This window comes from Nyctereutes procyonoides, unplaced genomic scaffold (genome assembly GCF_905146905.1).
Source record: "Nyctereutes procyonoides isolate TBG_1078 unplaced genomic scaffold, NYPRO_anot_genome, whole genome shotgun sequence".
NCBI classification, from domain to species: Eukaryota; Metazoa; Chordata; class Mammalia; order Carnivora; family Canidae; genus Nyctereutes; species Nyctereutes procyonoides.
The window spans coordinates 55,630,317-55,644,118 of NW_026575051.1; the positions used below are offsets into that span (position 1 = coordinate 55,630,317).

At 36.0% G+C, this 13,802-nt stretch overlaps 1 protein-coding gene across 3 annotated transcripts in view; it reads right to left on the minus strand.

Moving 5' to 3' along the window:
- Positions 1–13,802, minus strand: part of MMS22L (MMS22 like, DNA repair protein) — a 129,503-nt gene that overhangs the window by 5,532 nt on the left and 110,169 nt on the right. For 2 of the 3 annotated variants that reach the window (XM_055329987.1, XM_055329986.1), the window contains exon 22: positions 8,870–9,033. The exons of the other annotated variant lie outside the window; for it this stretch is intronic. In XM_055329987.1, the coding sequence (XP_055185962.1) occupies positions 8,870–9,033 (164 nt within the window). The remainder of the gene's footprint in view (positions 1–8,869; positions 9,034–13,802) is intronic. 3 annotated transcript variants of the gene reach the window in all.

The following is a 13,802-nucleotide window of genomic DNA, read 5'->3' on the forward strand; positions in this document are numbered from 1 at the left end:
TCTGTTTTGTCTCTATGGATTTGACTTCCTGGAAATGTTATATGAATAGAATTAGACATCATGTGGTCTTTTTTTTTTTTTCTTAAGATTTTATTTATTTTAGAGAGAGAGAGAAGGTGTGTGGTGGGGAGAGGGCCAGAGGGAGAGAGGAAAGAGAATCTAAGCAGACTGGGCGCTGAGCACGAAGTCTGACATGGGGATGAATTTCATGACCCCGAGATCATGACCTGAGCTGAAACCAAGAGCGGGATGCTCAACCAACTAAGCCAGCTAAGCACCCCTCCATGGTCTTCTGCCTTCTTTTTACTTAGCATAAGACTGCCTTCTTTTTACTTAGCATAATGTTTTAAAGTTCATCCATGTTGTTGAAGGTTATCAGTACTTTATTTATTTTGAAGGCCAAATAATATTCCACTGTATCAATGTACCCCATGTTGTTTATCCATTCATTGGTGGATGGACACTTGGGTTGTTCCATTTTGAAGCTATTACGAGTCAAGCTGCTATGGGTCAGCGTTAAGAGGTGTTTTTTAAAAAACTATTTGCCATCTTTACTTAATTGAAGTGAATTAAAAAAAAAACTGGTGTTTGGGTTTTCTTTTAGTTTTCTTTACATTAACAGCTTTATTGTCATATGATTCACATACTAAACTTAGCCATTTAACATGTACAATTCCATGATTTTTAGTCGCAGAATTGTGCAATCATCATTCGAGTTAATTTTAGAATATTTTCTTTACTTTGCAAAGAAACTTGATAGTCTAGCTATCACTCCCTATTTTCTGATATACCCTAAAAGCAACCACAAATCTACTTCCTGTCTCTACAGATTTAATATTCTGGACGTTTCATATAAATGGAATCATACAATATGTGGCCTTTTGTAACTGGCTTCTTTCATATACAATGTTTTCAAGGCTTGTCCCATATTGTATAGCATATAACAGTACTTCATTCCTTTTTATGGCAAGATAATATTCCATTGTATGGATAGATCACATTTAAAAAAATCCATCTGGGGGCAGCCCTGGTGGCACAGCGGTTTAGTGCCGCCTGCAGCCCAGGGCCTGATCCTGGTGACCCGGGATCCAGTCCTATATCAGGCTCCCTGCATGGAGCCTGCTTCTCCCTCTGCCTCTCTCTCGCTCGCTCTGTGTCTCTCATGAATTAATAAAATAAAATCTTTAAAAAAAAAAAATCCATGTGTCAGCTGATGGACAGTCTACCTTTTGGCTACTATAATATCACTATAAAGATGAATATACACATTTCTCTGGGGACATATGTTTTCATTAATCTTGGGCATATACTCAGGAGTGACATTGCTAGGTCACACAGTAAATGTATGTTCAACTTAAACAATGACCGGACTATTTCCCCAAGTGTCTACACTATTTTACACTCCCAATAGCAATAATTGAGGTTTCTGATTTCTCCATGTTTTTGCCAAACCTTGTTATTATCTGACTTTTCCGTAATAGCAAACCTAAGGAGTATGAAGTGGTATCTCACCATGGTTTTTATTTGCAATTCCCTGATAACTAATGATGCTGAGCACTCTTTCCGGTGATTATTAGCCATTTGTTTATATTCTTCAAAGATATGTCTATTCAAATTCTTTGCCTACTTTTAAATTGTGTTTTTATGACTGAATTGTAACTATATATTCCAGGTACAGGTTCCTTATCATATAAATGATTTGCAAATATATTCTTCCATTCTGTGGGGGTCTTTTTCCCCCTTTCTTGATTGTCCTTTGAAGCACAAAAGTTTTTAAATTTGGATTAGCCCAATTTATCTCTTTCTTGTCTTATGCTTTTGTTGTTGTATCTAAGAATTCACTGCCAAATCCAAGGTCGTGTAGATTTACTTACTATGCTTTTTTCTATGAGTTTTATAGTTTTATCTCAGACATTTGGGTCTATTTTGAGTTGATTTTTGTATATGGTGTGAAGTAAAGGTATAGCTTCATTCCTTTGCATGTGGATATCTGTTTGACCTAGCACAATTTGTGAAATATTTTCTCCCCTTTGAATCATCTTGGCACCCTTGTCAAAAAAAGTCAATTGACCATAGACATATGGGTTTATTTCCAAATTTTCAATTCTAATCCATTGATCTACATCTATCTTTTTGCCAGTACCACACTCTCTTGATTAGTTGTTTTGTACTAAGTTTTGAAACTGGAAAATGTGAGCCTTCCAAATTTGTTGTTGTTGTTCTTCTTTTTTTAAAGATTTATTTGAGAGAGCATAAGCAGGAGTAGGGGCAGAGAAAGAATCTCAAGCAGACTCCTCACTGAGTATGGAGCCCAATGCAGGGCTCAATCTCCTGACCCTGAGCCAAAACCAAAAGTCAGATGCTCAACCCACTGATCTACCCAGGAAGCCCTTGTTCTTTTTCAAGATTGTTTTGGCTATTCTGAGATCAGTTTGGGAAGTACTACTACCTTAACAATTTTACTTCTTCTGATTCATTAAATGAAATATTTTTTTAATTTATTTTGATATTCTCTAATTCTTTCCAATACTGTTTGGTAGTTTTCAGATCTTAAGTTTGTATTTTTCTTTTATTAAACTTATTTCTACTTGGGGTTTTGAAAAATGCTATTGTAAATGGAATCATTTTCTTAATTTTATTTCATTGAAAGTATACAGAAATACAACTGATTTTTGAATCTTGATTTTGTATTCTGCAACTTGTTTATTAGTTCTATTACTGGAGTGCTTAGGATTTTGCATACGCAAGATCAGATCAACTATGCATAGGGATAGTTTTACTTCCTTTTCAATATGGATGACTTTTACTTAATTTGTCCTGACTAGGACTTCTAGTACAATGATGAATAGAAGTGGTAAGAGTGAACATCCTTGCCTTACTGCTAATCTTAGGAGAAAACCATCTAATCTTTCACCATTAAGTATGATGCTAGCTATAGGATTTTCATAGATGTCCTTCACTGAAGCAATTCTATTCCCAATCTGTCATTATGTAATGTCTCTATTCCCGATAATTCTACTTGTTCTGAAGTCTGCAGTGTTTGAAATTAATATAGATGCTACAGCTTTGTTTTGAATAGTGCCAGCATTTTTCTTCATCCTTTTACTTTTAACTTATCTGTGTCTTTATATTGAAAGTAGTTTTCTTGTAGGTAACATACTGTTGGGCTTTATTTTTTTTATCCACTGTTACTCTCAATCATTTAATTGGCTCATGTAGATCATTCACATTTAAAGTGATTATTGCTATTATTGGATTAATATCTACCACACATGTAACTTTTCTATTCATTGCTCCTGCTCTTTTTTTCTAATCATTTGCCTTTTGTCTGCCTTTTCCAAAGATTTTGTTTTGCTTAAGTAGGCTCTACCTCCAGCGTGGAGCCCAGTGTGGGGCTTGAACTCATGACCCTGAGATCAAGACTCGAGCTGAGATCAAGAGTCTGATGCTTAACTGACTGAGCCACCCAGGGGCCTCTCTAAAGGTTTTAAGTGAGCATTTTATAGGATTCCATTTTCTCTCCTCTCTTAGTATATCATATATACTTCAAAATTTTTTTTTTTTAGTGGTTGTCCAGAGTTTGTAGTTTACATTCACAACTAATGCAAGACTACTTTCAAATAGCACTACTTTCCTTCAGGTGTGGCACAGTATTCCCAATCCTCACTGGTGTCATTCAGTTTGCTTATTCATAAGGTATAGTCACCAAATACATTGTTGCTCTTACGATTTTGGAAAAAAACAAAAACAAAAACAAAAAAACCAAACTATCTATTAGATCAGTTAGAAGTGGAGAGACAGGTAGATTCAGAGTCACAGCTGACCAGGACCAGGAGCTGATACTGGTACAGGTATTTATACAGTCCCCCTGTACATAAGTAGAGTTGTTTTTCAGTTCAGATTTGTTTTCTTGTTGTAAGGGTGAGAGTGAGGACTTCCAAGCTTTTCACATGTTGAAGTGGAAACAAAAAACCCTCCAACTATTGCTACTGAACGGTCTCTTTCTCCCTTCATTTCTGTTTTTTCTTCATACATTTTGGTGCTCTCTTGTGTAGGTGCACATGTTTATATTGTTAAATATAATGACACTTTTATCATTATAAAATACCTCTATTTCTAGTTAACAGTTTTTTGGTCTAATGTCTATTTTGTCTGATATTAATATAGTTCCTCCAGTTTTCTATGGTTATAGTTTGTAGGATGTATTTTTCTTTCCTTTTACTATTTTAATCTTTGAATCTAAAGTGTGTCCTGCAAAGAGACTAATGTCAGATCTTTTTATCTGATCCATTCCAATGATCTCAATTTTGGATTAGTTTGTTCTATTCTTTCACAACTATTGTTAACTGTTGATAATATAGATGGATTAACATCATTTTACCTTTTGTTTTCTAAATGTTTTTTGTCCCTCTCATCTACTTTACTGCTTTCATGCTGGCATTATGTATATATTTTAAAACACAGCATTTTAATTTCTTTAATTATTTTTCATTGGTTTTGAATTATCTCCTTAGAAGTTGCTCTAGGCTTGCCATGTACATCTTATCAGAGCTTCAGACTTACATGAATTTAATTCCAGTGAAATACAGAAACATTACTCTTACATAATTCTATTCTCCTTTCCCTTTTTTATGGGTATTATTTATATATATATTATCTTTGCAAATGTTACAAACCCAAGAACACATAGTTATTTTTATTCTACATAATTTTATGTCTTTCAAAGAAGGTAAAGGAGAAGAGGAGAGCAAGTATGCATTTTAGCTTCATTTATATAAACCTTATTGATCGTTTCTGATTCTCTTCAAAATTGTTCCTGTTTAGTTGAGTCATTTCCTTAGCCCAATATGGCTTTGCTCCCACTACCTCCTTTGTACCAATATTAGTAAATATATCACATATGTACATAGCATATTATGTACCTATCATTTTTTATCTATCTATTTATTTATTTATTTATTCATTTATTTATTATTTTTTAATTTTTTTTAATTTTTATTTATTTATGATAGTCACACACACACACACACACACACACACACAGAGGCAGAGACACAGGCAGAGGGAGAAGCAGGCTCCATGCACCGGGAGCCTGACGTGGGATTCGATCCCGGGTCTCCAGGACCGCGCCCTGGGCCAAAGGCAGGCGCCAAACCACTGCGCCACCCAGGGATCCCCCCTATCATTTTTTATATAACTGTTTTTAAAGCCCAGAAAGAGAATAACGGTATAGAAACATGCATTATTGCTGTCTTTTACCATTATTGCCTTACAAGTATTGTTTTTTCCTGTGTAAGGTTACTTGACTTTTATTCTGAAGAATTTCCTTTTCCATAAGGCTGGTCCACTAGCAACAAATTCTCTGTTTTTATCTGGGAATGTTTTTTATTTTATCTTCACTTTTGAAAAGTAGCAGTTTTGCAGAATAGTTGATTGTTGGTTGACAGTTTTTTCTTTGATCACTAAGTATTATCCCACTGCCTCTGGCTTCCATTAATTCTGCTGAGAAGCCAGTTGTTGACCTATTGGGGTTGTGAGATAAGTGATGAGTCATCTTTCTCCTGATGCCTTAAATATTTTCTCCTTGCCTTTTTTTTTTTTCTCAGCATTTTTACAGTGATGCATCTTAAAGTGGAACTTTTTGAGTTTACTCTTTTGGAATTAGCTGAGCTTCCTGAATACATAGATAATTGTTTGTTAATAAATTTGGGAAATTTTCAGCCATTATTCAAGTACTTTTCCTAATTTTTTTCTGCCCTCATCTGGCATTATATGTATGATGGTGCACTTAATGGTGGTCCGCATTTCTCTAAAGCTCTATTCATTTTCCTTCATTTTTTTTCAGACTGTATCATCTCTAGTCATCTATCTTCAAGTTTGCTAATTCTTTCTTCTGCCAATTCAAATGTATTAATAAGCCCCTCTAGTGAATTTTTCAGTTCAGCTCTTGCACATTTTAATTTCAGAATTTCCATTTTTTTAATAATTTCTGTCTCTTTACTTATATCCTCTATTTGATACGACAATGTCATCATACCTTCCTTTATTTTATTAATCATGCTTTTCTTGAGTTCTTTGAACATACTTATAATGGCTACTTTGAAGTCTTTGTGTATTAAATCCAGGTTCTGATTGTGCTCAGTGGCAAGTTCTATTGCTTGCTTGCTTTCCAGGACACAGATCATATTTCTCTTTCTTTGCCTGTCTTGTAATTTTTTTGTTGTTGAAAATTGATCATTGTTTAGCGAAGTCTACTTCTTCCCCTTTCCCCTCTACCTCCCAGGATGAAGCCTCTAACATTGCCCCACAGTGGTATAACTTTGGGTATACTCCCAAGTCTCCATTCTAAGACTGGTTTTTGACAGAGTTCCCTTTGTCCCTTTCTCTGACCACAGTAAGGTGTTAAGCTCCACTGATCAAAGCTGATTATTGTTTTTACAATGCCCCAAGGGCATAAACTGCTTTATAGACTGATCTAATTAAACTCCAGCTTTTCTGAAGGGACAATTTCTGTGGTTAGTGTTTGAGATTTGCTCAGATCCAAGGGCTCTTTCCAGCTGTCTCTTTCACCATTCTCTCACCAAACTAGGCAGTCTAGAGATTAGTCTATCTACATCCAAAGGCTCTATTATTCTCCTGCCTATTGCCTATCAACACAAACTCCACTGTTCTTGACAGCACCCTTAGGCTTAAACTTTTTTACACTCATTTGCAAACGAAGTTAGTTCCTTTGGGAGATTCAGAGCTCTCCTTCTATGGTCTGCTTCTCCTCCCTCTGCCTCTTTACCAGGCAAAATTTCAGGGGCATGGCTCTGGTGTTGGGGACAGGGCCAATGGTGCGCACCATTTGTTGAGTGACATACCCACTTTAGGAGCTGAGTACTTATGGAAGGAGAGGTAGCAGCGCCAGGCATCCGCATCTTGCTTCACTTGGCAGGGAATTCACGGCTCTAAGCTGTGGCAAGGATGACTGGTGTCCCACTATTCTCAGAGTGATATCTTACTCAGTGTACTGCATCCATTCATGAGAGGGGGAAGAGGGAAAGAATAGAGTTCCCACTTCTCAGCCACACTTGCCTGGAATATAACCTCAGCATCATGTAGCTTGGGTAGGATGAGAAATATTTATATCCTGCCTCTCACAGGATATAAATATCCTCCTACTAGGAACTGGGGAGAGAGAAAGCCCTATGTTCTTGGGCTACCTACCAGTCTGGGAGTAGAGTGTCTGTCTTACTGAGCTGGGGAAAGTGAAGAAAGGAGTGGTCTTTGTTCAAAAACCATAGACTCCTGCTGCTTTACCAAGGAAAAATCTACTAAAGTAGATTTCCGTAAATAAATGTTTCTCCATTTGCTAGATACCCTTAGGACTATTTTCGGAGAATTTAAATGCTTTCTTTTAAATAACTTCCATCAGTTTTGCTGCGGAGTAGGGCGGAAGAGCTCCTTCATGCAGAAGTGGAACTATTTAAGCTCTTGAGTACAGGTTTTTGAGTGGATGGTATGTTTAAAATGCTCTGGGGCAAATACCTAGGAGTGGACCTGCCGAGTCATTTAGTAACATTAACTTCCTGTGATTTTAAAAATTATTCTTTTAAACATTGAGACTACAAGGACAGTGAGAATTTTCTCCCAGCCATGCACACAAATCTGTGTTTAATATTGTTTCCTCAGCTTACAAAGACCGCAATTCAGAGATAGGTAATTCTGTATTCTATCCATCTGGAAAATGTGATTCACTCACTAGCTAGATGTGGGTAGCAAAATTTACCTTCCACAGCCTGGCCTTCTTCCTGATAAATATTACTATTGTCAAATTAAGAGGCTAGCTAAAAATTTTATACTGTCTGCTCTGTCTCAACAAATTTTGTATTGTACACCACAATAGGCTTTCAATGAAAGTATGCATAAGTTTTCAATGAGGACAAAATTTCTAAAGAAGACTCTGGGGTGCCATCTGGGTATTTTTCAGTGCACAGATGCTACTATCAGGTATTCTATATTAACACACCATAACTTTTTTTTTTTTGGTATAATCAAGCCTGGGAGCAGAAAAAAAAACCCCAATTTTAATTATTAAAATAAATAGAGATTTAAACAAAATATGCATACATTTTGAGATAAAAGAACAAATCGAAGAGCTATTTGAGCTTTCAGCTACCACTTTGGGTGCTGCCTTCAGATTCTTCAGTATACACATTGCACTCACTTATCACAGCAGTTAGAAGTACTTAGGTAGATGCATTTGAGAAGTCCTGTCCTGAACAATCACATTATAATGATAACACACACACACACACACACACACACACACACACACACTCACTCACATGCACAGCTTCCTATTTACATTAAAAACTCCTTCAGGATAGAACTATGGCTACTATTCTGCATATTCCAACAAGCTTATTAAAGCATGCTACTCACAGTGGGGATGAAATAAATGATATTTTAAAGAGATCCCTAGCAGTAAGGCTGATGAGACGGAAAACAAAAGGATTAGGATCAAAGGATCCTTACAGGTTTGCCCACAAAATCAGCTTAGATATTCTAGCAGAAATCTGAACGGAAGAACTTAACGCTGACCCCTCACCACATGATATGTAAGTTGCATTTAATACTGCTGTCGGATTAAACAAATATTTTTTAAAAGGTTAACAACTCTAATCAGAGGAAGGAGCCCTTAAACAAACTGTTTGCCTTGGGGGAAGAAACAAAACAGAAGTAAACTACACTGAAACACGTCAGGTTTTTAACCATTTTATCATGTCCAACCTCAGCTATCTGATGGCTGGAGTTTGTTTTTACACAACATATAGAAACTGATATTAAATAAAGAAAAGTTTAACAAATACAGATTCAAACTAACCTTGGGGTTCACTGACCAACACCAAGCATTTTAAGACGCCAGGGAGGAGCAGTTCAACCTCAGAAATGTCTATGTTAGTTTCTTTGAAGAGCTGCAGAATGAAGGCCAGAATAGATGCTAAGCGAGGAGGGAGCAAGGACCCTTTACACTCAAAGTAGGACTTCCTAAAAAGAAGCACAATTTGTTTTTTTTTTCTAGTTAATTTTTCAATGAGCAAAATAAAATGTCATACAAGTTTTTGATACTGACAAATTTTAACCCCCGAATTAATAAAGCACAATTAAAAATTTAAAAATAGGTATATTTTACCATGCTATCTTCCAACATAAAATTTTAGGAGCAATGACTATACATCCCCACTGTATTATAGGGGTCAGAGTAGAATACAGACACAAACTAAATTTAAAACAATTTGATCTTTATTTTTTTTTAAAGATTTATTTATTTATTCATTCAGAGAGAGCGAGAGAGAGGCAGAGACACAGGCAGAGGAAGAAGCAGGCTCCAAGCAGGAAGCCCGATGTGGAACTCGATCCTGGGTCCCCAGAATCGCACCCCGGGCTGCAGGTGGCGCCAAACCGCTGCGCCACCGGGGCTGCCCACAATTTGATCTTTAAATGAAGTTAATCAAAATCCAAACAAAAACCTAATTGCTAATATGTTTTTTTTTCCTTCTAATATGAGCCCAATTTCCTCTAACAGCTCCTCAACAATGCAACATTTTCTTTAATGTCAAATTTGCATAAAGAAATCTCTCCTCACATTTATTATTTGGGGATTTGGGAAGGGTCTTATTTTTACAAATCAATAAGGGGACCGTCCTAGGAATTAGCTTCTCATTCCAGCTTTACCTCTTTCCTTCTCTTTGGAAGTAAAAGAATCAGAGGTAATTTAAGATTTATTAAAGCAAAACAAATTTTAGCATTAGAACTCAACAGAGATCATAAAGGTAATTTATCTTACTCACTTTTATATTGCCACCTCTTAAGCAGGTGTTGGCTCATAATAGGTATTCAGTTATATTTAAGTAAATAAATGAAAGTGGGAATTGCTCAGTTTCTAAAAGGTCTAGACAACATGAAAAATTGTCAAATACAACTAAATCTAAGCTAGACATCCATATGTATCTGCAAAGCAATAAAATTTGCCAAAATCAGCCATGGAAATCATTAAGGATTATAAAGTCTTTAAAGGCAGGAACTATGTCTTCATAATCATTTCTAGTCCATACGATGGCTTCCAACTAGTATCACATATTAAAACATTCATTCAATCTTTGAGGACAAGGATTTTTTTGTCTTTTTTGTTCACTGTTGAATTCCTAGACTAAACATTTATTGCATACTTAGAGCATAGCAGGTACAAGTGTAAGAATGAAAAGTTAAATAAAATATGGTCTCTGAAGGCAAAGGGATCGCTGTTTAGTGGAAAAGTTGGACAAGCAAAAAAAAAAAAAGGCTATTATAATATAATGTGATAGGTGCTTTGAAGGATAACTCTAGATTTCTCAGGAATTCAGAGGAAGGAGCCTTAACAAAGATGGGAAACTGCAGTAGAGGAGCATGGAACAGAGGGAGGTAAAATAGGCAATCTGCTACCTTCCTGAGTAGTTAAAAACAGAAAATAGGAACTGTTACATTTTTGGGTCTTCAATTAGAAATCAAGAGAAAAAGTTTTTCTCTGGTAAATCGGAAAGTCAATGAGAGCAGCCAGGATTCTAAGCAGTGGGCTTTAAAACAGTTTTATGACCTTAAAATTTTAATTTCGTTTTGGCATTTGTCATTCGGTTTGTACTACAATTACTTAATGTCTCAAATACAGTGGTAGACTACCATAGTCTTGTTGGAAATTCAGATACAAGTAAGGCCAAAATATTACAGTTCTGTGAAGAGAATCTTTACAGAGCACAAGACTTCAGAAGAAGGCAAAAAGCATCATAGTACATAGAGGTATTAGGTGTAGGTCTTATAAAGTCTAGGCTGAAGTTAGCCCAAAGGAATGACATTTTAATGGAGAAAATGGCATGAAAAAATATGATGTAGGGAAATGTAAAGCATTTGGAAAGGCAATCACTAAACCAGTCTTCATTAAGGTTTGTATATGATTCCATATCTTGTATATTTGGAAAAATTCAGTAACAGATCACAAAGAGCTAAGGAATATGAAATTTATTCCACTGGCAAAAAAGGGACAAATGAAGGTTTGCAGGCAGAGAAGTGTCAGTATGGAATGGACTTTCAAGGAAAGTAATCTAGGGGCACTGTTTAGACTGAACTGGAAGAAAAGCCTAGACACAGTGAAAGTAGTTAAGAGACTCCTACAGTAGTCTAGATATAATGTGATAAGAAAGAGAGATGTGAAAAGAAGGAAGCAGTCATTTGCCAAAGGATAGCAAAGGAAAGGGAACAAAGAATATAAAGCTTCTAAACCTTAGTAACATAACACTAGGAACACACAAAAACAGAAGACAAAACAGATTTAGATATAGAATTCTGTAGTAACTATCAAATCTCATTAAAAACACAGGAAAAAATACTAGGTAAGGATAATACACAGGCACAACCCAGAGATATTGTGAGTTTGGTTGTAAACCCCTGTAATAAAGTGAATGTCACATAAAACAAGTGAAATGATTTTGTTTCTCAGTGCATAGAAACCTATATTTACACTCTATTGTAGTCTATTAATGTGCAACAGCATTATGTCTAAAAAAATCAATGTATATACCTTAATTTAAAAATACCTTATTGCTAAAAAATTGCTAACCATCATCTGTGCTTTCAGCCAGTTGTAATCCCTGATCACAGATCACCATAACCAATATAATAACAACAAAGTTTGAAATATTGTGAGGACTACCAAAATGTAATACAGAGACATGAAGTGAACAAATAATGTTGGAAAAATGGTGCCAAAACACTTGCTTGATGCAGGGCTGCCACAAACCTTCAGTTTGTAATAAAAAGCATCTGTGAAGTGTAATAAAACAAGGTATAACCATATATCACCACAGCATCTTAAAGTTTAAAAACTAATTTCAGAGAGATCCCCCCCTAAAATCAATAAAAACCGTTCAACACCTCGACATCTAATAGTGAAGCTTGCAAATTCCAAAGATAAAGAGAAGATCCTTAAAGCAGCAAGAGACAAGAAGTCCCTGACTTTCATGGGGAGGAATATTAGGGTAACAGCAGACCTCTCCACAGAGACCTGGCAGGCCAGAAAGGGCTGGCAGGATATATTCAGGGTCCTAAATGAGAAGAACATGCAACCAACAATACTTTATCCAGCAAGGCTCTCATTCAAAATGGAAGGAGAGATAAAGAGCTTCCAAGACAGGCAGGAACTGAAAGAATATGTGACCTCCAAACCAGCTCTGCAAGAAATTTTAAGGGGGACTCTTAAAACTCCCCTTTAAGAAGAAGTTCAAGTAACTCTGAACGTGAATGGGCTTAATGACCCCATCAAAAGGCGCAGAGTTTCAGACTGGATAAAAAAACAGGACCCATCTATTTGCTGTCTACAAGAGACTCATTTTAGACAGAAGGACACCTACAACCTGAAAATAAAAGGTTGGAGAACCATTTACCATTCAAATGGTTCTCAAAATATACCCTAAAAACTACAGAACACTTCTGAAAGAAATTGAGGAAGACACAAAGAGATGGAAAAATATTCCATGCTCATGGATTGGCAGAATTAATATTGTGAAAATGTCAATGTTACCCAGGGCAATTTACACGTATAATGCAATCCCTATCAAAATACCATGGACTTTCTTCAGAGACTTAGAACAAATTATTTTAAGATTTGTGTGGAATCAGAAAAGACCCCGAACAGCCAGGGGAATTTTAAAAAAAGAAAACCATATCTGGGGGCATCACAATGCCAGATTTCAGGTTGTACTACAAAGCTGTGTTCATCAAGACAGTGTGGTACTGGCACAAAAACAGACACATAGATCAATGGAACAGAACAGAGAACCCAGAAGTGGACCCTGAACTTTATGGTCAACTAATATACGATAAAGGAGGAAAGACGATCCACTGGAAGAAAGACAGTCTCTTCAATAAATGGTGCTGGGAAAATTGGACATCCACATGCAGAAGAATGAAACTGGACCACTCTCTTGCACCATACACAAAGATAAACTCAAAATGGATGAAAGATCTAAATGTGAGACAAGATTCCATCAAAATCCCAGAGAAGAACTCAGGCAACACCCTTTTTGAACTTGGCCACAGTAACCGGAGAAGGACAAACAGTGTATGTTCTCATTCATTTGGGGAATATGAATAATAGCGAAAGGGAATATAAGGGAAGGGAGAAGAAATGTGTGAGAAATATCAGAAAGGGAGACAGAACATAAAGACTTCTAACTCTGGGAAATGAACTAGGGGTGGTGGAGGGGGAGGAGGGTGGGGGGTGGGGGTGAATGGGTGACGGGCACTGAGGGGTACACTTGACGGGATGAGCACTGGGTGTTATTCTGTATGTTGGTAAATTGAACACCAATAAAAATTAATTTATTAAAAAAAAAAGTCCTCTATTACTATAGTACTGTCAACTTCCTTTTTCATGTATTTTAATATTTACTCTATATATTTACGTGTTCCTATGTTGGGGGCATAGATATTTACAATTGTTATATCCTCTTGTTGGATTGATCCTGTTATCATTATGTAATGCCTTTTGTCTCTTGTTGCCATCTTCGTATTAAAGTCCATTTTGTACAATATAAAAAAAATAAAAAAAAATAAAATAAAATAAAATAAAAACTAATTTCATATGAAGCTAAATACTCCATGAAGACAAGGAAAAAATAATTTCTATTACTGAATCTTCCATTGTTGCAGTTAAAAGATAACAGAAAACCTAAGAGGTAGTTTCATTTATGGAACCAATAATAAAGTGAAGTTATTAAGACAGAGAG